Source organism: Lynx rufus, unplaced genomic scaffold, assembly GCF_022079265.1.
Source record: "Lynx rufus isolate CCGP_SWC_20201006 ecotype Redwood Valley unplaced genomic scaffold, mLynRuf1.p SCAF_7, whole genome shotgun sequence".
Classification (NCBI taxonomy): domain Eukaryota; kingdom Metazoa; phylum Chordata; class Mammalia; order Carnivora; family Felidae; genus Lynx; species Lynx rufus.
The window spans coordinates 99,781,964-99,803,402 of record NW_025814889.1 but is presented as its reverse complement, the minus strand read 5'-3'; the positions used below and the strand labels follow the sequence as shown (position 1 = coordinate 99,803,402).

Here is a 21,439-nt window from a genome sequence, read left to right as displayed (position 1 = left end):
AGGTGGAAGTCATTGAGTGGTTTTGTATGCCCCACTGTATTTCTCACATGACCTTGAACAACTAGACCAAAACTTTTTCGATATGGTTTTTCTCTTGCCAGAAATGCTGTCCTGCTCTTATCACACAGCAAATCCTTACTTCCTCTTCAAGATTTGGTTTCAGTGTCACTTCTGTGACGTCTTTTCTAATACCTACTTCTCCATTATTAGCACTTACATTGAGTTGTAACTGCTTGTTTACATGTCTGTTTCTCTTGGAGTGAATTCCTTGAATTCTGGGACATCTTATTCGTTTAACTAGAAAAGAGATCATTACAGGCTCAGCTCTGGTGCCAGGTTCCACAAATGTAAATCCAGACTCTGCCACTGATGGGCTGTGTGGGCTAGGGACAGGACCCAGATCTCTCTGGACCTCAATTTCCTCACCTACAATGTGGGGATAATTATAGTAGTAACTCATAGGGTTGTTGTGAGGATTAAGTGAGCTAGTATTTGTAAAACGTTATAGGACAGTGTGTGACACAAAGAAGGTATTTAATAAATATTAGTGATTACTATTATTGTTACTGTTGACTTTAAATTTATTTCAATACTTTATCTCTAGTATCCTGTAATTGCTCAAATTTACTCTGCTACAACTGACGACAAATCTAATTTCACTGCTCGTTGCTTCTTCTAGCTTTAAGAACTAACTTTTCAAAATATGAATCACAATCTGATTTTGCAGAGATAGAATATTGAGAAATGAAAGATGCTGAATGTCCAGTATTGGCAAAAGATGCATAACCACATTCCACTTCTTCTTTTCTTCTTTTTTAAACTTATCTTGCAACTCCTCCTAAATCCCTGATACGACCTTTCTAGATCAAGAAATTGGTCCCCTTTTACTTCTATACTTCATTCTCATTCCCTTCTACCCCTCCCGCACCCCACCCACTACAATGTGTTTAATACTAATTCCTGCTTCATCCCATCAGGGAGTTCTTGATATTAACACAACTTATAACTGATGATGTTAACCTTGATCGTTTTAGTTAAGGTGATATTTGTCATGTTTCTCTACTATAAAGTTAAAATTTTTCCCTTTCTTTATTCTTCTTTGGAAGTGAGTCATTAAATCCAATCCATAACCAAGGGGGAGAGAATTAATCTTCACCTCCTGGAGTGGGAAGTATCTACATAGATTCTTTGGAATTCTTCTGTAAGGAAGATTTGTCCCTTCTCCACTATTTACTTTTCATTCAATAGTTTCTGTATCATTATGGACTCATGGATGTTTATTTTATTCTTTGAGTTATAATCCAATACTATCATTAATTTGGTCCTGAATTGTTCCAGCTTGGGCCATTGGGAACTCTTTCAGATTGACTCCTGTGTCCTTCTGATATGCCCCCATCACTTCTATTTTATGTTTATTCAAACTTATAATGGTGTAAGGATGTTCCAGACTTATCTTGTATTTTCCCTCCCTAGTCCTAGAATCAGCTATATCTCCTTCTCTTGGAAAAAATGGTATTTAGAAATCAAAATCTGGGTGATGGGCATGTTTATTGCTACTAGAATGCTTCTAGGCCCTCTAAATGGACAGAGCTAGGAAATACATGCATATATACTAAACCTACTATGTACACATCTTTTTGTCTGTCTATGCATGTATGTATGTATCTGTCTATAAACATGAAGTCATACTGATATCTCTGGCCCTAGTCCACCACCACAGGGCTCATATTAGCCTTCTGTACTTGCTTATTTATGATCTTTTTCTCTGATAATGACAGACCTAACTCCCCTCATCTACGATTATTTACATATTTGTTTGACCCTAATAAGTACAAGTTGAGTTGTGTCCTCCTAAAGTTTATATGTTGAAGTCCTAGCCCCCAGTACCTCATACTGGGAGGTAATCTTTATAGAGGTAAGAGAAGGCAAGGTAAAATGAGGTCATTAGGAAGAGCCCTAATCCAATATGACTGGTGTCCTTATAAAAAAGGGGGAATTTGGTCCCAAACATATGCATAGAGGGAACACAATGTGGAGCTCCTGGTAGAAAAAGGCCATCTATGAGCCAAAGAGAAAGGCCTGGAACAGATCAGATCCTTCCCTCACGGCACTCAGAAGGGACCAACTCTGTCAAACCCTTGGTTTCAGACGTCTAGTCTCCAAAACTGTAAGACAGTAAAATTTCCGTTGCTTTGGCGCCGGGTTTTGTACTTGGTTACCGCACCCCTGGTGAATGAATACAAACACCTCATATACAGATAAATTAGTTTTGGAATTTCTACTAATTACCTCTCTAAGAAACAAATTCACCAAACAGAATACAGTGTTTATGTACAGCTATTTTTGCCTTTATTTAGCCTTATTTAGTCAAACTTCTGTTTTCTCAAAGTCAGCTCCTTTTTTACCTGTACTGTTAATGGTACTTTATTATGTATTTGTAATACAGTTAGTTTAGTCAGTCTGAATACCGTCCTAGGATCCCTCACCCTCAACATCTTGGTTGATCTTTAAAAATTTGAACCCAGTGAATAGATTTTGAGAAATGTGTAAAGCCTGTAAGTATTCACGACTAAAAGAGGACCGAGCAGTTCCATTCCCTTTAAAAAATCTCCTCCTGCGTAGCACCTTCGGAATCAATTCTTCACGCCTCCTCAACCCCCGGCAACCACTTATATGTTTTCTATCCCTGTAATGTCACCTCTCCCGTGTGTCATATAAATGGAATCATATCCTATATAACCTTTTAAATATGGCTTCTTTCACTCAGCAGAAATGTATTTGAGATTCATCCATGTTGTCGAGTAAATTACTAGCTTGTTCCTTCTTATTTCTGAGTAGTATTCCATTGTACATTGTTTGTTTATTTGTTCATCTGTGGAAAATACCTTCATTGCTTCCAGTTTTTGGCAGTTAGGAATAAAGTTGCTGCAAATATTCACCTCCATGTGTGTGCGTGTGTGTGTGTGTGTGTACGTAAGTTTTCAATTCACTTGGGTAAATACCCAGGAGTGAAATTGCTGGATCAAATGGTAAGTGTATATCTAACTTTATACGGGATTTCCAACCTGTCTTCCAAGATGACTGTACCATTTCTTTTTAATGTTTATTTATTTTTGAGAGAGAGAGAGAGACAGAACATGAGCAGGAGAGGAGCAGAGAGAAAGGGAGACACAGAGTCCGAAGGTTCTGAGCTGTCAGCACAGAGCCCAAAACGGGACTGGAACCCATGAGCTGTGAGATCATGACCTGAGCTGAATCTAGACATTTAACTGACTGAGCCATGCTGGTACCTTGCCTGTACCATTTTGTATGCATACCAGCAATGACTGAGAGTTTTTATTATTCCACATCTTTACTGGCATTTTGTACCATTTGTTTTAATTTGAGCAATTCTAAGAGGTGTGTAATAGTACCTAATTGTAGTTTTATTCCGCAAGCACTGCATTTCACAGATCTATCCCTGTTGCCATATTACATTTGACATTTTGCTGCCTAATACTCTATGATATGCATCCACCACATTTCACTAGTCTCCCAATAATGGACACCACCATTATCTCCAAACAATACCATATAATTTATTTTCTTTATTCATTATGATCTCAAAAATTTCAATATTTCCTATTTTTACTAACAAGTTGTTTTATAGATAAGGAAAAATAGTATCTCAACAAATATCCACGCAACACCTAAACCGTATCCAAAAATCTTCTTGCATAGACTAGATTCAAATTGTCTTACATGGACCCTATCATAAATGTAGAATTGATACAATTTTCTTCAAAAAAAGATCACTTAATAAAGTATTATGATTTCCAGTTTGATTTCAATGACTTTTTTCTTTCCTTTCTCCCTCCTTCACGTGCTTTCTTCTTTGCTTCTTTCCTTTCTTTCACTTCATTCTATCAAACAAATATTTATTGAAGGCCTTTGTCCTTCTAGTCATTATACACAAACAAGGACACTGCCCTATAGAAACTAATTATCTAGTATAGTGTGTGTTGGGGAAGAAGGTAACATGGGAACATACATACAAAAAAGCTGTCTGAAAACAAACAAGAATCTGCCTTGGTGAGTTAGGGAAGGTTCCCCAAGATAAACACTTGGGCTTGATTTTGAAAGAAAAGTCGAAGAGAAGAGCAGAAGGTATAAAAACACTTGGCATGTTGAGGGTCTTGTGAGTAATTCAAAGTCATAATGTATGGGGTTCATGACAGTGGGTAGCGGGAGGTATGGCTAGAAAAATAGGATGGATTCAGATTAAGATGGGCTTTGTTGGCATTATTTTGTCATGTAGACATCAAAGAGCCATTGCAGGGTTTATGACAAAGTAGATTAGATTGGACTTGTATTTGGAACCATAACTCGGGCAATGTGAATCAGAGAAGAATGAGAGATCAGTATTAGGGAGTCCAATTGGAAAGCTATTGCAAATAGTTAAGGTAAAAACTATTGAAGACCCACACAAAGGAATGGCCTATTTTCTGCCTAATTTGTCTATTTGTGAAGCAGGTGGGGGAAAAAAGTAAAATCTGGGAAGGTAGAACCATATTTGTCACGTAAATTAGGAAAAAAACTATCATCAAAGGGCAACATAAGAGATCCATGTTTGTGGTGACTGAGCTATTCTGTATTTTGCCTGTGATAATAGATACACATCCTTACACACTGTAACATTGTATAGAGCTAAGGGCAGAAACACACACAAGTGGATCCAGGTGAAACTGGGGAAATCTGAGTAAGATTGTGAATTATTGTTACCATTGTGGTAAACGGGATGACATTTACATAAATCTTTCTGTGTTATTTTGTACAATTGCATGTGAATTTACAGTCATTTTTATACAATCTTCAATTAGAAGTGATAGCAAAATATATTTTCAAATGAAAATTTATTCATCTTTTTTTGGAAGGAGATAGAAAAATTTAAGACAATTTGTCCAAAATTCTCCACTGGAATTTTGATCGATTTTATGTTGTATTTATAGAATAATTTTGGGGGGAAAAATGAAAAAGAAAAACGACCCAGATTCAAAACTAAAATAAGTTATTTATATATATATTGTGCAGTTTTTACATGCTAATTATTATTGGTGCCATTAGACACTTTACATACTGATTAATTGGTGACAATAAATGTTCATTGAGTACTTAAAGTACAAGTTGTTGCTCTGGGGACTTACATATATTTCTCTATCTCATGCTAATGAAGAGGCTGATTTTGTTAGAATTATTATTATTATTTGTAAATACTTATTTTTGAGACAGAGAGAGAGAAAGACAAAGCATGAGCAAGGGAGGTGCAGAAAGAGAGAGACACACAGAATCTGAAGCAGGCTCCAGGCTCTGAGCTGGCAGCACAGAGCCTGATGTGGGGCTTGAAATCATGGACCGTGAGATCATGACCTGAGCCAACGTTAGACGCTTAACTGACTGAGCCACCCAGATGCCCCTGATTTTATTAGAATTATTATTGCACTTTATAGGGTGTCTGGATGGCTTAGTCGGCTAAGCATCTGACTATTGATTTCAGCTCAGGTCATGATCTCACAGTTTGTGAGTTCTAGCCCTGCATCGGGCTCTGCACTGGAGGTACAGAGCCTGTTTGGGATTCTCTGCCTCTGTCTCTGCCCTTCCTCTGCTTGTTCTCTCTCTCTCTCAAAAATAAATAAACTTTAAAAAATAGAATTATTAATGCATTTTACAGACGGAGAAGCCTAGGGGTCAAAGAGTGTAAATACTTTTGCAAAGTCACAGAACGTTGGGTTGAACCTATGCCTGTCTTTCAAGCTTGTGCACTTTTCCATTATTTAGGGGTTGAAATACAGACATAAACACATTTAAGAAATTATCTCTGTCATTGGTTTTTCAGGTTGATTTCTATAGTGTCTGTATCCAATATTTAAAAATGTGGAGTATAGTACTTTTGTGGCAATTCGTGTGGATTATTTCAGTTCAGGAAAACATGTTTTAAGATTTGTGATAAGATAGCTTTTGATAAAATATTTCACAGAAATAGTGTCAGATATTATTAGAGGGAGCTTTAGGGGAGTTCTCTCAACCTTTAAATAAAATAAAAACAAAATGAAAGCTCAGTAAGAAGTTTATGATGGTTAACTTTTATTGGGTGTTAACTCTGTCAAATATCATGTTAAGCAACTTACATGTTGTTTAAACTTTCACAACAAAATCGAGATGAAAATTGGGCTATTTGACTCCAAAGCCGCACTTCTTCTAAACCACTGGGCTACAATGATGCAAAACTCTACCAAATGAAAATAATGGGGAATACAGTAAAAAGGAACTTTATTATTTTTTTAAATGTTTATTTATTTTTGACAGAGAGAGACAGAGGATGAGTGGGGGAGGGGCAGAGAGAGAGGGAGCACACAACCTGAAGCAAGCTCCAGGTTCTGAGCTGTCAGCACAGAGCCCAAAGTGGGGCTCGAACTCACAGACTGCAAGACCATGACCCAATCCAAAGTCAGATGCTCAACCAACTGAGCCACCCAGGCACCCCATAACAAGGAACTTTAAATGAAAGATTTAGCGTGGTTCAAGATCAGTGACCAGGGCCACCATTTATTGTAATTAAATTAGATGAGTTAAATGCATTACGTGTTTTGGGAGTCTAAGAGGAGTCAATGTGAAAAGTTCAACGGTATCTACAAGTCAGTCACCTTCTACCCCTTTGTCTCATTTTATTTTCTTCATAGCTCTTTTACTTACTTATATCTAAAATTATTTCATTTCTTGTCTGTTACTTGCCCTACCTCACTAGAACATAAGTTCAGTAAAACCAAGAACCTTGTCTTTCTTCTGCAATGCTGTATTTCCAGTCTCAAGTTGTTTCTAACATATTTGTTGAATGAATGTATAAATGATTGTCCTTCACTTGACTTAAATGGTAGAGTTTTAGATTTACAAACTAGGGTTCAAAAGATCATGTTAAAAGGCATGCGTTATTAGCAATATAATAGTGTTTCATTTCTTAGGCTAAGATACACTGGAAGAAGGGAAGGAAAAAGCTGGAGGAAGAGCTGGAGGGGGTGGCTGGAGAAAAGGGGAAAGAATATAAAGTGGGGTGAGAAGTGAAGCATCAGAAATTAGGAGCCTTAGACCAGTGACAGAAATTGGTGGGGCTTCCTGAAGCAGGATGGAAAACCAGCTAACTTCTCAATTTGCTCTCAGAAGTTCTACCACCACAAAGATTTAAGGAACGGAGGTGAAAGTTATCTAGTTCATTTTCAATAAGCTAATTACCTTGCATCGTGCATAGCTTCGATTGGAATGCAATGCTCTTGAGGCTTCCATTGAAATTAGAGCCAAGTATATGTACATGTTGGGCCCTGGTCTACCTAGTTTATGTATTGTGGATTCTTCATGAGGAGTCATTACTGATATTATTATAATACTTGTTAACCTTACATCATTGTTGAATAGGATCTTTATGAAGAAAGAAGATCGAGAAAAAACAAAAAGGATCGCATATGAAGAACCAAAATGAAAGGGTAAACCGAGGCATGTGTAGCACAGAGTGAGAAAGGCAAGTAATTTTAATGAGGCTGGGGATGCCAAGAAGAAAAACTGTACCCTCTAAAATGGAATAGACACAGTTGCTAAACGTAAACATTACAATAGATGACTCCAGGCAGTTTGAAATGTAAAGGAATGAAGCATTTAGAGGTTCCCAAACTTTTTGATCTCATGACCCCTTTATAGGCTAAAACCTGGGGACCCCAAATAACTATTCTGTGCATCCTAGATACTGATATTTATCATATCAGAAATTAAGAAACTTTAAAAGTATTCATTATTTCATCTAAAAACAATAAACCAGTTAAATATTAACATGAAAGAACATTTTATATATAAAGTAACTACGTTACAAAACAAAAAAATGGAGGGGCATTGTTTTCGGTTTTTTGCAAACCTCCTTAATGTCTGATTTAACTGCAGGTGACTGGATTTTATTATCTGCTTCCTTTTTCAATGTTTCCATGTCACATGTCATGTACTTTCTGGAAAACTCCACTGGACACTTATGAGAGAATGAGAACGCAAAAGGAAAATAACGTTTTCGATTATGGAAATACTTTTGACTTCCCCCCTCGAAAGGGTCTGGGGAGCACACTTTTGAGAACCACTGGTTTAAGAATTAACGTTAGTCAATCCAGCACCAATTGAAAAACAGCCATGATGTTTCACAGGCCTGAGGATTTACATCAAATTTACTTTTTTCAGCAAGATGAAACAACAGTGTCCTCATTATAAAGCATACGGACACGGACAGTAAACAAATAATGCCATTTTCATCCGTCACAAGAACGAGCTACCTAACGTGCCGCACGTTAGGGAAAAGGATGGAGGGGTAGGGATGAGGAGGCAGCCTCGGAAGCCACTGAGATCCGCCGATTTAGGAGAAGCAAAACGGGCAGAAGACGCCGCCAAGGTGGTCAGGAGGAAAGAACTCTTGTTCTTAGAGGAGAAAAAAAAAAAAAAGAGCGGGGAGAGAAAATGGTTGCCGGGGACCGGGGAGATGCGAGAATCAGGCCGGGCCAGGGGCGGGCGGGCGGCAGCTGGCCCTGCAACGGGCCGAGGAAAGCGAGGTGCGCCAGGGGCTAGCGTGCGGGTCACGGCCCTTCCCAGCAGCCGAAGGCGTTGCGGGTTCTTTCCCAGCGCGGCGGGGAGAAAAGAGATGGCGCGGCGCGCGGCAGGGGGCGGAGGCGGGCAGCCGGGGACCCCGAGCGAGCCGCGGAGGGTGCGGAGGTCGTCGGGGAAGAAGGACAGCTCTGTTGCTAGGCAACCCGCCCTGGGCCCGCCCCCCGCCCGCGTTGCTAAGAGACGGCGAGGCCTGGGGGGGCGGCGGAGCGGGCCCTACGTGCTGACGCTAATTGTATATGAGCGCGAGCGGCGGGCTCTCGGGTCTTTTTTAGCGCCATCTGCTCGCGGCGCCGCCTCCTGCTCCTCCCGCCGCCGCCCTGAGTCACTGCCTGCGCAGCTCCGGCCGCCTGGCTCCCCGTGCTAACCACCGGTAACGGATGGGGGCCTGAAAGGGAAAGGGGGGGCGCAGAAGTGGTCCGGCGGCCTGCGCGGAGGGGAGGGACGCGGAGCCGACCGCGGGGGGCCGCTGGCCTCTGGGGCCTCCCGGGTCGTCCCGTGAGGCCGGAGCCCGAGCGGTCCGCAGAGTTTGGTAGCCCGTAGCCCGCGAGGGCCTCCGGAGCGGCCGGCGCTACGCTCGGGGGCGGCCGGGGAGGCGCGGGGGTCGGTGCGGCCTGGGAAGCCCGAGGGCCGTGCTGGGCTGCGCCGCGGCCCCCTGAGCCCCACCGGCTTCTCCGCGCGGACGGGAGCGAGGCCGCGGTCTCGCTCAGGCGCTCTGAGCGGCGGCCGTGCCGCTGGGGGCCGGGCGACGTCCGGCGTGCCGGCCGGGTTCGAGTGCTGAGCCCACCGCCTCCTCGACTCCCCCGCTTCCTCAAAAATAATCCCCGGAGGGAGGCCGCTGGGGGATGGAAAGAACGGCGGAGGCTGCGAATTCCGATGGGAGGGAGGGGATGTGAAGGGACGAGGCCCGGAGGGGGCGGGGAGGCTGCGAGGCTGCTGGGCTCTCCGCCCACTGGAGGCGGCGACAGTGCTGGGAGGGGAAACCCCGGGCGGCTTCCCTCGACACGTGGCCGCCGCCTGGGCTCGATTGGAGACCCCCGGGTGGCTTGTCCTTACTTTCCGGAGAGCTGTCTGGAGGTGGTGGGATGTGGGAACTAATAGTGAGTAAATAAGTCCGGCAGCCCTTGGCTTTCAGACTTCTACCTGCTGATCTTTGGTCTTTATCTTTTTATTGGTGTGGTAGGTGATGGATGATGAAGTAGGGCCTCCACTGCTAGGATCTTAAAGAATTAACGCCTGTATGGGGTTCATGGTAGCTGTTATCATCAAAAATTTTGTGTGTGTGTGTACCTCCAGTACACTTAGAATTTGGACGGGTGTCTTGACCACGGTTTCATATTAGGGGAAAATTTATCCTAATTAATCTAATCCTGTAAACGGTTCTAAGATGGAAATAAACGATTTGGCCTGCACTCTTCTTAATTCTGTTAGGACTGCTTTTGCATTCTTACAAATTAGTTCCTTTATTGAAGTTCCCAAAATAGGTTACTTATCTAGCTGTGTTGTTTTTAAGGTGTATGGGGAGGTGGAGGAAGTATGGGGTGGAAAGGAGGCATTAATGTAAACTTAAATGGGCCAAGTTAGTAGCTTGCTGTCTTGTCTATGCCTCTACTTCCCATAAATGGAGGCAGTGAAAGGAGGCGGGGAATGCGGTCTGTCTGGGAGGTCTAGGCTTTCAGAGTACATAAAGAATGAATCCGGCTCAAGAAGCCCCTAGTTTAGATCATCACTGCCTGATAAATGATTAGTAACTAGTTCTGTAATGACTGCACTTTAAAAGCTCGTAACACTTTGCCTGGTTTCAGAAGAGCTACAAAACAAAATTTGCTGTTTTTTGAAACTAGCATCAAAATACCTTTTAAGATTAATATTTAAGTCCTGTTCTCTTGTCAGGTTACATTAACACTCTTGTTCTTATTTTACTTAGGAAGTAGTAACATTGTACTTTTGGATAAGGGGGGAAACCTTACCTATAGAGTAACTTGTTTCAAACTATTGGGAGGTAAATAAGCTTTCCAGTTACCATCTGGGACTAAGTCTCATGCTTGTTTGAAGTTGTTCAAATTCATAAAATAACAATTTTTTTAAAATTAAGAGTTCAAATTAATGGTCAAAATTAAAATGGGCAATTTACTTCTAGTACGACTGGTCCTTTGGAGGATAGATGGAACTAAACATTTGTTATGAAAGCTTGACTTTATGGATTATCATATCAGGTCAACATTGTGTTAATTTGATAAATGTAATTTTAAATTCGTATCAGTTTGAAAAATATGTAATTTTATCTGTTGCAAAATACTTATTTTTTTTAATATATGAAATTTATTGTCAAATTGGTTTCCATACAACACCCAGTGCTCATCCCAAAAGGTGCCCTCCTCAATACCCATCACCCACCCTCCCGCAAAATACTTATTTTTGATATTGGACTTATTGACAATATTAAGCTAATGCTAAATGTGGCACATGACTGTTCTTGTTCTCTAGAGATTAAAAAAAACAACTCAAACCCAACACTTGTCCAGAATTAACTTAATCCAAAATGCTATTACTCATTATTGTGTCCAGGTAACTGATTGGATTCTCAACTCCCCACATTACATTAAAAACAGCCCTTTGGGGGGCACCTGGGTGGCTCAGTCGGTTAATTGTCTGACTTTGGCTCAGGTCTCATGATCTCGTGGTTCATGAGTTCAAGCCCTGCGTCGGGCTCTGTACTGACAGCTCAGAGCCTGGAGCCTGCTTCGGATTCTGTGTCTCCATCTCTCTGCGCCTCCCCTGCTCGCACGCTGTCCCCCCCCCCAAAAAAAATAAACATTAAAAAAATGTAAAAAACAGATCTTTTGTAGGAAAAGGGGCTAAAAGAGGCAAAATCTATTTGACTTTAAGGTATGAAGAAGTCAAAATGAACTAAGACTTTGCTCATTTTTTGGTTATAAATTTGAAATGTTAATGAAAAGAAGATTAGGATGAATCCTGATCAGTTTTGAAAACTGATGATCAGTCTATTCAGATTCTCAAGTCTGATCAAAGCTGTAATTGTTTTTATTTGATTCCTAGAGTAAATATTTTAGCATCTATGTGGGCATAATAACACATGAGAAAAAGAATCATAGATATACAGTGTTGAATTGTGATGAAGGCTACAAAGAAAAAGTGGGGGATGGTATTTATAACATTCTTTTTATGGAAGACCTGTTTAATAGTAATATTAAGCGCCATTTCATACTAATTTCATCTGAATAAGAAGTTCTCCTTGGGCAGAGTAGGGGTTAGAAGGTGAACGTTGTTGCTTTTGCCCATCCTTGTAAGTTATTTAGTACATTGATATGAGACCACTAGATCACATTATTGCACTTGCCATAGAAAGTGGTCTCTGTACTTTTGGTTACCAACACTGCACTTTTACTGCTACACACTTTGATACATTTTTACTTGTTCAGAAATTTGTACATTTTGACTTTTATTGGGGAAGGGGGCTGTAATTTTGAAGAGCTTATTAATTACATTTAATTACCTATTACGTTTAATTTTCTAAGGTAAAGAGGGTACAGAAGAACACAACAGGGATAAATAATGTAACAGCACAAATTACTCTGTGTATTATTAACTAATTTAATGATCCTAGAGGTAGGTAGTATCAACATTTTAATGTGGAAACTGAAGTACAGAGCAGTCAAAGATCTTATCCAAGGTTACATAACCGAGCAGTGATGACTTATGAGGCTTTTGTATTGGTTTTTAAAGTGGGTTCCCTTGATTTAAACTGTTAGCTATATATCAGCTTGGAATTCATAAAGCACACTTGCTGAAGTTCCACTCTGCTCCAGTAGAAAAGCTACAGTATTTATGGTCATGGAGTCATCCAACATGAAATTTGTTTTCATATAGTAAAGTGATGGCTCCTAAGCTTTTTGTCTGCCGTGTGTGTGTGTGTGTGTGTGTGTGTGTGTGTGTGTGTGTGTATTTCCCCCCACCATGTAAATAAATTGGTTTTATTAATGCTGGGTGAATTTTTAGCAAGTTTTTAGTCCAGCCCAGGTATGTTTCTCTGCTGTTGGATCAGATGATACTCTAGATAATGAGCTCCCTTGGACAGAAGGTATGCGGTGTTCTCAAATAGAAGTTCTTTTTGCTTGGGTCTCAAAGACAAGTCCGTTCTAAGTCGGCTGTTGACGTCCCAGAATTGAAAAACTGAGCCTAAAGAATATGGTACTCAAACTATAAGATTGTGTTGGAGTCAAATAAAGTTATTGAGCCTCTGGACCACTAAAAATAGTATTAATAGGACAACAGTGTCTTAAATATAGATTTGTTTAAAGTGTATTTGGAGGGAGATGTGAGGTCTCAGGTAAAGGGAAATCTTATCTTTGGGATATTACCAGTTCCCTTCAACTCTTGCTTTCAGACATTTGTAATCTTTAGTGATTGGCTGTTTCCACATGAAGTAGTCATTTTCTGTAAAGGAACAACAACTAGTATATTACTGTATAATCTATGTAACGTAGGCTTTGATAGAGCAGGCACTTTGGTTTTTGGAATAGTGGACTGGGCACGGGTTTCGGGAGTCACATTTGTTGCTGAGCAAGTTGCTTAGTATTCTACCTGCAGGTAAAGGGGAGCCTGTAATAATCCCTTACAGAGTAGGCTTCATAAAGGTTAGCTCTCTTACTGAAAGTAAAGAGGACTTAATTCAGAATCCAGTTTTCTGGAATGGTGAGAAGTTATTTGATAACACGTCTCTGGACGTCTAGCTACTACAAGACCACAAAATGATCAGTTAGTGGTCTAATTCACTCACTTGTTTTCCCTCTTTGTTCAGTGGAAGATTTTCTTTGTGTACAAGTTCTCAGGTTAAGATTTGCCTTCAGTCACGATATCATGAGCTATGTCTTTCAATTGAGATCTTCCAAATACTACATATATTGGGTAGTGAATTCATTCAATCTTTTGTTAGAGTGACCTTTTCATTTCTAGTAATGCTATTCCTTGAAGTTTATTTTTCTTGATGTTAATGCAGTGATACCAGCTTCCTTTTGGTTAGGATTATATTTTACTTGGCAGCTCTATATCCTATGTTATAGATGTGTTTCTTATAAATGGGATGTAGTTGGATTTTCTTAAATCCTCCCTGACAATTTTTAATGGGAGTTTTAGTTGATTTACATTGAACATTATTATGATGTTTAGGTTTAAATATTTTTTATGTGCTTTCCGTTTGTCCAGACTATCTTTTTTTTTCTTTTAGGTTGGTATAAAAATACACTTATAAATTTAAATTATTTTTCTTCTACTTTGGAAATTGCATGTTTGGTTTCTAATTTTTTGTAAGTCATCCCGGAAATTATAACATGCCTGCTGAGGGACGTAAGAATACTTTAATCCATTACCCCCACCCTCTCCCCACCCCAACTTAGTGTTGTGATGGTTTTCATTTTTAACACACTAGGCAGTGGTGGTATTTGAAAATGTTTATTTAGATAAATGCAATCATCCTTTTTACTCCTTATTTCTTCTTGCAAATTACATCTGTTTGGGATCACTTGCCTTCTGCCTGAAGAATATACTTAACAGAGTGTTCTTAGTGAAAGTGCTAGAGGTGTTTTTTCCAGAAAGTATGTTTCACTTTCATTCTTAGAGGATGTTTTAGTTGGGTATAATATTCTAAGATCCTTGGCTGTTTTCAGCAAATTGAGGATTCTGTTGTCTTTTGGTGTCTATTGAAGAGAAGACAGCTGTCTTTTTGTGGGTTTAAAATTAATCTGAATGTTTTCTCTTTGTGCATTTGTGGTGACTAAAAGACTCCTTTGTCTTTAATGTCTTGCATTTTCACATATCTAAGTGTGGGTTTCTTTTTTATGTATCCTGATTGGGATTTGTAGGGCTGTCTTTGATCAGTTCTGGAAAATTCTTGCCTATTAATTTTTTCAAATATTTTCTGCATTCTCTTCTCTACTCCTAGAGCTTGTATTAAATATTTGTTAGACTTTATTGTATTCTCAAATATCATTTAACATCAGTATTTTGTATCCTTTAGTGTCTGCCATATTTTGGAAGATTTCTTCTAAGCTTGCTTCCCTCAATTATCTTTCTAGCTTGGTTTTGTCTACTGATAAACCTGTTCCCCCTCCCCCCCATTTTTTTCCCCAAGATTTTATTTAAATTCAAGTTAACATATAGTGTAGTGTAGTAGTATTCAGGGGAAGAATTTAGTGATTCATCAGTTATATGTAACACACAGTGCTCCTCACAAGTACCCTCCTTAATGTCCATCACCCATTTAGTTCACTCTCCCTCCAGCAATCCTCAGTTTGTTCCCTATAGTTAAGAGTCTCTTATGGTTTGCCTCCCTCTCTGTTTTTATGTTGTTTTATTTTTCCTTCCCTTCCCCTATGTTTATACTTCTTATTTGTTAAATTCCACATATGAATGAAATCATATAGTATTTTTCTCTGATTGATTTATTTTCCTTAGCATAGTACACTCTAGCTCCATCCACATTGCAAATTGCAAGATTTCATTCTTTTTGATGGCTGAGTAATATTCCATTTTGTGTGTGTGTGTGTGTGTGTGTGTGTGTGTGTGTGTGTGTACACACACCTTCTTTATCCATTCATCAGTCGATGGACATATGGGCTCTTTCCATAATTTGGCTGTTGATAGTGCTGCTGTAAACACTGGGGTGCATGTACCCCTTCAAATCCGTATTTATCCTTTGGATAAATACCTAGTAGTGCAGTTGCTAGGTCGTAGGGTAGTTCTATTTTTTAACTTTTTGAGGATCCTCCATACTGGTTTCCAAAGTGGCTGTGCCAGTTTGCATTCCCACTAACAGTGCAAGAGGGTTTCCCTTTCCTCATCATCACCAGCAATTATTTCCTGAGTTGTTAATTTTAGCCATTCCGACAGGTGTGAGGTGGTATCTCATTGTGGTTTTGATTTGTATTTCTCTGATGATAAGTGATGATAAATCTGTCCGTTTAGTTTGATTTCCATTATTTCTATTTCTAGAAGTTCTATTTAGTTCTTTGCCAAATTTGCCATATCATGTTTAATAGATGGCCATTCTTTGCAGATACTGAGCCTAGTTATTTGTCTATGATGGTTATAAGTTTGTTTACAGTCCTTTTGACAACATTTAGGTCTTTATAAGGACAGATTTCTGTTGTATTCTTTTCTCTTGCCCTTACTGCTCTTGAAAACTTGTATGAATTATTTGAGGTCTAGGATGAAGGTGCCTTTCACTTAACATTTGGATATGTGGGTGCTTAGGAACACTATCAGGCAGAGACCGCTTTAGGCTCAGGGCTTGAGTTTTTGGGACCAAACTGATAAAGTGAATCTGGGCTTTTGTCCAAGAGAACTGGTTTATTATCCCTGATAATGCAGCACTTTTGGGCATCTGCTTGATATGGAGGGTTACTATAAAGGTTTCTTCCCATCTTGAATAGGTCTAGGGCTTTTGATTTCACCTGTCAGTAGTTAAAACTGAAATTCAAATTTGAGATTGGCATTTGTTCTCAGGGTCTTTTTCTGATTATCATTTTGCATTTAGTTTGGGGTTAGTAATTCCTTGCTGTCTTACTGGAATTTTCCTTGATTTTAAGATTTCAATAGATACTTATTCTGTACTTTCAATTATTTTTTATTGGTAGACTTGGTCTGCAAAATATAGCTTGTCACTACTAGAAATGGAAATTCTTCAGATCTGTTAGAGAGCAATTTTATGTCTGATAAATAAAATTCTCATTGATTATTTAATATTGAGTGCAGTGAAAAAACTAATGTAGGTATTGACTGAAACCTGTGTTCTTCAATGTGATCTGATTATCTGAGAACCACCTGCCTCAGAAGCTGGGTTTCTTGTTTATAATGCAGATTTTTGGGTCCACGGTCTCAGACCTGTTGGTTCAGAATCTGGGCATGGGAATCAATCTTTTTTCTTTTAAATGAACTTATTTGTAATTTTAGATTTACAAAAAAGTTGTAGAGATACTCCCGAGAGTTCCTATATGCCCCTTACCCAGTTTTTCTTAATGTTAACATCTTACATTACCACGGTGCATTCACTGGTCAGTCTGTACATTTTAACAATCATCTCCGCAGTTAATTTTGCAGAATACTGACCCTGTGCTAAGATAATTAAAACTGGACAGAATTCAAAAGTAGCTTGTGTTTATTGAGTGTTTAGTGGATACCAAACACAAGTCATTTATGAATTTGCATCTTGATAAGAGCAGTTCAGTGAAGGAACAATTTTTTTTTCCTGTTTTTTTGGAGATGGTGAATAAGACCAGAAGTTGTTTGCCTGAGCTAGATTTTCACGAAGCTGGTGTCAACCCAAATGGTCTGAGTACAAAATTAGGCCTGCTTTAAAAAACAAGAATGTGTACAACCAAGAAATCTAATTTAGCTAGAGTGGGCAGATTGGAGAAGGCCTCTCCGAAGAAGTAAATGCCATCCTGTTCTGTCTTGAATCATCTTTAATAAAGAATCAAAAGAATTTCATTTTAAGAGTTACAATTCTAAATGTGACTCCACAAAGCAGTGTAGCCATTCTTCTGAGTACATGTTAAAATGTTACACAAATTTGAATTTAGAAGTTTTGAGGAGTTTCATATTCTTGATAATTGCTGGATTTATTAGGCTATATATTCAACCCAGCAAGTTCAAAAATTTTAGCAAAATGTATTTGTATATGGGAAAAGCAAGTAATGGAGAATGAAACATAAGTTCTTATTTTCTCCTGGTCTTAATAGGTAGCTACTCTTAGGTTTCTGGTAGATCTTTACAGAAATGTTTTATTCATAAACTATGTGCAAGAGTATGCATATTCATATAAATACATGTGCGGACACACACACATATATATATTCCTGTCCAGGTTGGATTTTGCCATACACCCTATGCTCTTTCCATATCAGCTCATATCTGCTTCAGTTTGGCTGCAGAGCGTTTCATTGTATGCACATTCCATGCTAATACTAAGTTTATTTTTGATGAGGTAAGTGATTGCAGCTGCTGTGCCTGTAAGCTGTATGTGCTTGCTGTCTTGAAGGATGCAGTGATTGGCAAAAGCACATATAATCCCTTAAATGCGAATCTTGTGCACTGGTTAGTTGGGAGAGATAGACGTTAGTCAAATAATAACACTAATCTGTAATTACAAACTTGAGACATCTTATTTTAAAAAAATTATTTTTTAATGTTTATTATTGAGAAACTGAGGGAGACAGAGCATGAGCATGGGAGGGGCAGAGAGAAGGGAGACATAGAATCTGAAGCAGGCTCCAGGCTCTGAGCTGTCAGCACAGACACGGGGCTCGAACTCACAAACCGTGAGATCATAACCTGAGCCAAAGTTGGATGCCACCCAGGCGCTCCAAGGCATTTTATGATCGAAAGAAATAGAGCTTTATAGGAGTCTGTACAACCAAGAAGTTATTTAGCCAGAATGTACAGGTTGGAGAAGTCTCTCTGAAGCATAAAACTTTGAGCTAAGAGCCAAAAGATGTGTTAACCGAAGTTGTGGAAGAACCTTCTAGGCCAGCATCAAAAGCACAGGCCCTTAGGTTCATAAGTTTTTTTTTCATGTTAGGGTCTCAAATTAAGGCTGGAGATGAATATTTTAAGGTTTTTTATATTCCTATGGCCAGATTACTCTCCAGAAAGAAAATAGTTCATGGTAACACTAGCCACATTTAAGAATGCATATTCACGGGGCTCCTGAGTGGCTCAGTTGGTTAAGCCTCCAGTTCAGGTCATGAACTTGTAGTTCATGAGTTTGAGCCTGGTGTCTCGCTCGCTTGCTCGTTTGCTCTCTCAAAAATAAACATTAAAAAAATGCATATATTCGCCACCATTTTCCCTGCATTAAAAGAAAATCCTTGATTTGATAGACAAACTAGAATCCCACTTGTATTTCTTTGACTAATATTCTATATTTTTCTTTTTGAATTAGTATTTCTTCATTATTGTTTGCTAAGTATTTTGTTAATGTTGGCTAATTACCCAGCATCACTAGAGAAATATATTAATGCTAGTAGAAATTATTTAAAACAAAAAATAGAGTAGGATACATTATTAGGAAGAAATATTTTCTTCATAATTTGTTTAAACTCTGAATATTAGATCAGTAATATTACTCCAGATATTAACACTTGACTGCTAAAATCAATAACTCTTCTTAACTCTGTAAGTAATAAGCATATAAAACATGCTGATATGAGGAATCACGTCTTGTAGCATTTTGAGAGTTAAAGTCTGTGGTTTGATTTTTAAAAGATTAAAAACTTGATTTTAATGTGGGATCCTAAGCTTGGTTTAGATTATTTTTTTGTAATTTGTGCATTACCTCTGGCATTCAGCCATTTTTCTGCCTGAATATAATACATTTTACCTTAAGTTTTATTTGTCTAAAACCCATATTCTCTAAGTTAATACAGTACTTATCTATAGTAAGAAAGAATTTAGGATATGCCCTGATTAGTTCTAACAGTGTTGACATTAGGTAACCAAGAGTTTGTTGACAATATGCCAGTATATCCAGGATAGCCTTGGGGGTATGGTGGTTATCGGTGATAAGACATGAGGTGCATTTGAAGGGATGGGGAAGGTTTACTTGATATAGGTTGGGACTCAGGACTTTACAACTGCCATTAAGTTGTTTAAAGGGCTGACATTTGATACAAGAATTATTAAACTTTTATTTTTTTTTATTTTTATTTTTTTTTTATTTATTTTTGGGACAGAGAGAGACAGAGCATGAATTGGGGAGGGGCAGAGAGAGAGGGAGACACAGAATCGGAAATAGGCTCCAGGCTCTGAGCAATCAGCCCAGAGCCTGACGCGGGGCTCGAACTCACGGACCGCGAGATCGTGACCTGGCTGAAGTCGGACGCTTAACCGACTGCGCCATCCAGGCGCCAAGAATTATTAAACTTTTAAAAGAGATCTCCAGGAGGGCATAAGGAGTACAATAGGTGGCAGATTTTGGCATATGTATATATATACATATATATATTTTGTTGTTGGTATTGTTGTTAACATTGACCTTTCTCTCCATAGATACTTGGAGTTCTTACAACATGGCAGACATTGACAAGTAAGTGCCAGATAATTGGTTTTTTGTTGTTGTTTTTTTTCTCCTTTTCCAGAGATAGGCTTCACTTTGTACTGTGGTATGGTTAACAGCAGTATTAATAACATTATGCAAATGTATGGTAATATCTGCTATTATAAAAGTGGGGTATGGCATATCTAAGACAAAATAGAGTATATATAATCATTGTCATAAATACAGTAAACCATTTGCTAGTGTTATTCTTAGGAAAGCGCTGAGCACAATAATGAATCAGAAATACTTATGAAATTCATTTTTACCATGCATGTATTTCCCAGAGATTTTACTTTACAGTGTAATGTATCATACATATAAGATAAAAAGTTTATAAAATGTATGCATAGAGTTTAAGAATAATAAGATATTTACATTCAAGTTTTTAAAAGTACAACATTACTATTAGAAGAAACCCAGTATCTATCTTCTCAATTGCATCCTCCCACCTTTCCAGACATGTAAATACTGTCTTGGCTTTTGTCTAATTCATTTCTTTGTTTTTCTTTAGATTTTTAACACCTATGCATTCTTAACCAGTTTAATTTTTAACACCTACACATTCTTAATCAGTGTTTAATTTTGAAAATCTGAAAAGCAGTCACAAACTTAGCTGCAAGAGAAAAGCAATATTACTACTACTAGTTGAAGTTTCCAAGGTAGGAAAACAAAAAGCAAAAAGATTATCTGGGTCATGCTCTGGCTTCAGGTTTCCTCAAGACTTCATTGGGCAAGGCCGTGCACTCTAGAAACAGGTTTAATGAAGTTGGCTTCTGTCAGGGTTCTAGTGTGGATGGGTATCTTGGTAAGAAATATGGTAAGGGAGAATGGGTGAACTGCACTATTTGTTGCTTATGATTTCCCATAACTTAGCAATGGATTAAAACTGTACACTTCTGGATGGAGGACATATGCTGTGACGATATATCCACAAGGTGCAGGCAGCAGATCATGGAGGTAGGAAGGCAGAAAATTTAGCACAAGGGCATCAGATTCAAGTACATTTAAGAATCTGGCCAGTCCTTCCACACATAAAAAGAATGGCAGCAGGTATTTTAGTGATAATGGCTTTCAAAGTGATTGCCCTCCTGTATTGCCCTGCTCCAATTTGAATTGCTTAACCTTGGTTATACAGTTGTCATTGTGGATCTATTTTATTATCTTCCTGGGGTTTTGTTCCTTTCCTTTGGTTCCTTCTCTCAGGTTTGCTGTTTGCTGTATCCCATGTTGTTTTCTTTTGGTTCTTTAGTACTTTCTTGGACAAGTACAAAGGAAGTAAATTATTTTGAGATCTGACATGACTGAAAATAACTATTTTATCCTTACCTTTGATAGTTTGAGTATAGAATTCTGATTCGAGAATCCTGTTTCTTCAGAAATTTGAAGGCATTGCTCCATTGTTACTTTGCTTCCAGTATTGCTGTGTTGAAGTTCAAAGTCAATTCTTGATCATTGTAATGTGACACTTTTTGTCTTAAATATATACATATATATTTATTTCTGGAAGCTACGTTGGCTTCAGAGTTCTGAAATTTTCACATTGATATATCTATTTTTTTAATTTCTCGTGTTAGGCATTCACTGGTGGACCCTTTCAGTCTGGCAACTTGATGGCTTTCAGTTCTGGGGAATATTCTCGACTTACTTTGTTGTCTTGTTTCT

General features: G+C 38.7%; 2 protein-coding genes across 6 annotated transcripts in view; one reads left to right on the top strand and one right to left on the bottom strand.

Annotated features, from left to right (window-relative positions):
• The first annotated feature begins 8,923 nt into the window (after positions 1–8,923).
• NAP1L1 (nucleosome assembly protein 1 like 1) overlaps positions 8,924–21,439 on the top strand; it is a 33,853-nt gene continuing 21,337 nt past the window's right edge. For 2 of the 5 annotated variants that reach the window (XM_047065350.1, XM_047065352.1), the window contains exons 1-2: positions 8,925–9,034; positions 19,729–19,765. In XM_047065350.1, coding sequence (XP_046921306.1) covers positions 19,749–19,765 — 17 coding nt within the window. In that variant the 5' untranslated portion in view covers positions 8,925–9,034; positions 19,729–19,748. Of the gene's footprint in view, positions 9,035–9,742; positions 9,762–19,728; positions 19,766–21,439 lie in introns of those variants that run through there. The other 3 variants (XM_047065351.1, XM_047065353.1, XM_047065354.1) reach the window with 3 other exon arrangements.
• LOC124501967 (proline-rich protein 2-like) lies at positions 9,025–16,759 on the bottom strand. Its single transcript, XM_047066394.1, has 2 exons — positions 16,718–16,759; positions 9,025–9,732 (listed from the first exon to the last, which is right to left on the bottom strand). The coding sequence occupies exons 1-2, from the start codon at positions 16,757–16,759 to the stop codon at positions 9,025–9,027; spliced, it is 750 nt and encodes a 249-aa protein (XP_046922350.1).

Coding starts and splice junctions, on each gene's coding strand:
- LOC124501967 (XM_047066394.1), bottom strand. CDS start 16,759: ATGATTGTTAAAATGTACAGACTGACCAGTGAATGCACCGTG. Junction 9,733..16,717: donor TGACCAGTGAATGCACCGTG/GTAATGTAAGAT, acceptor CACCACCTCCAG/ACAGCTCTCCGGAAAGTAAG.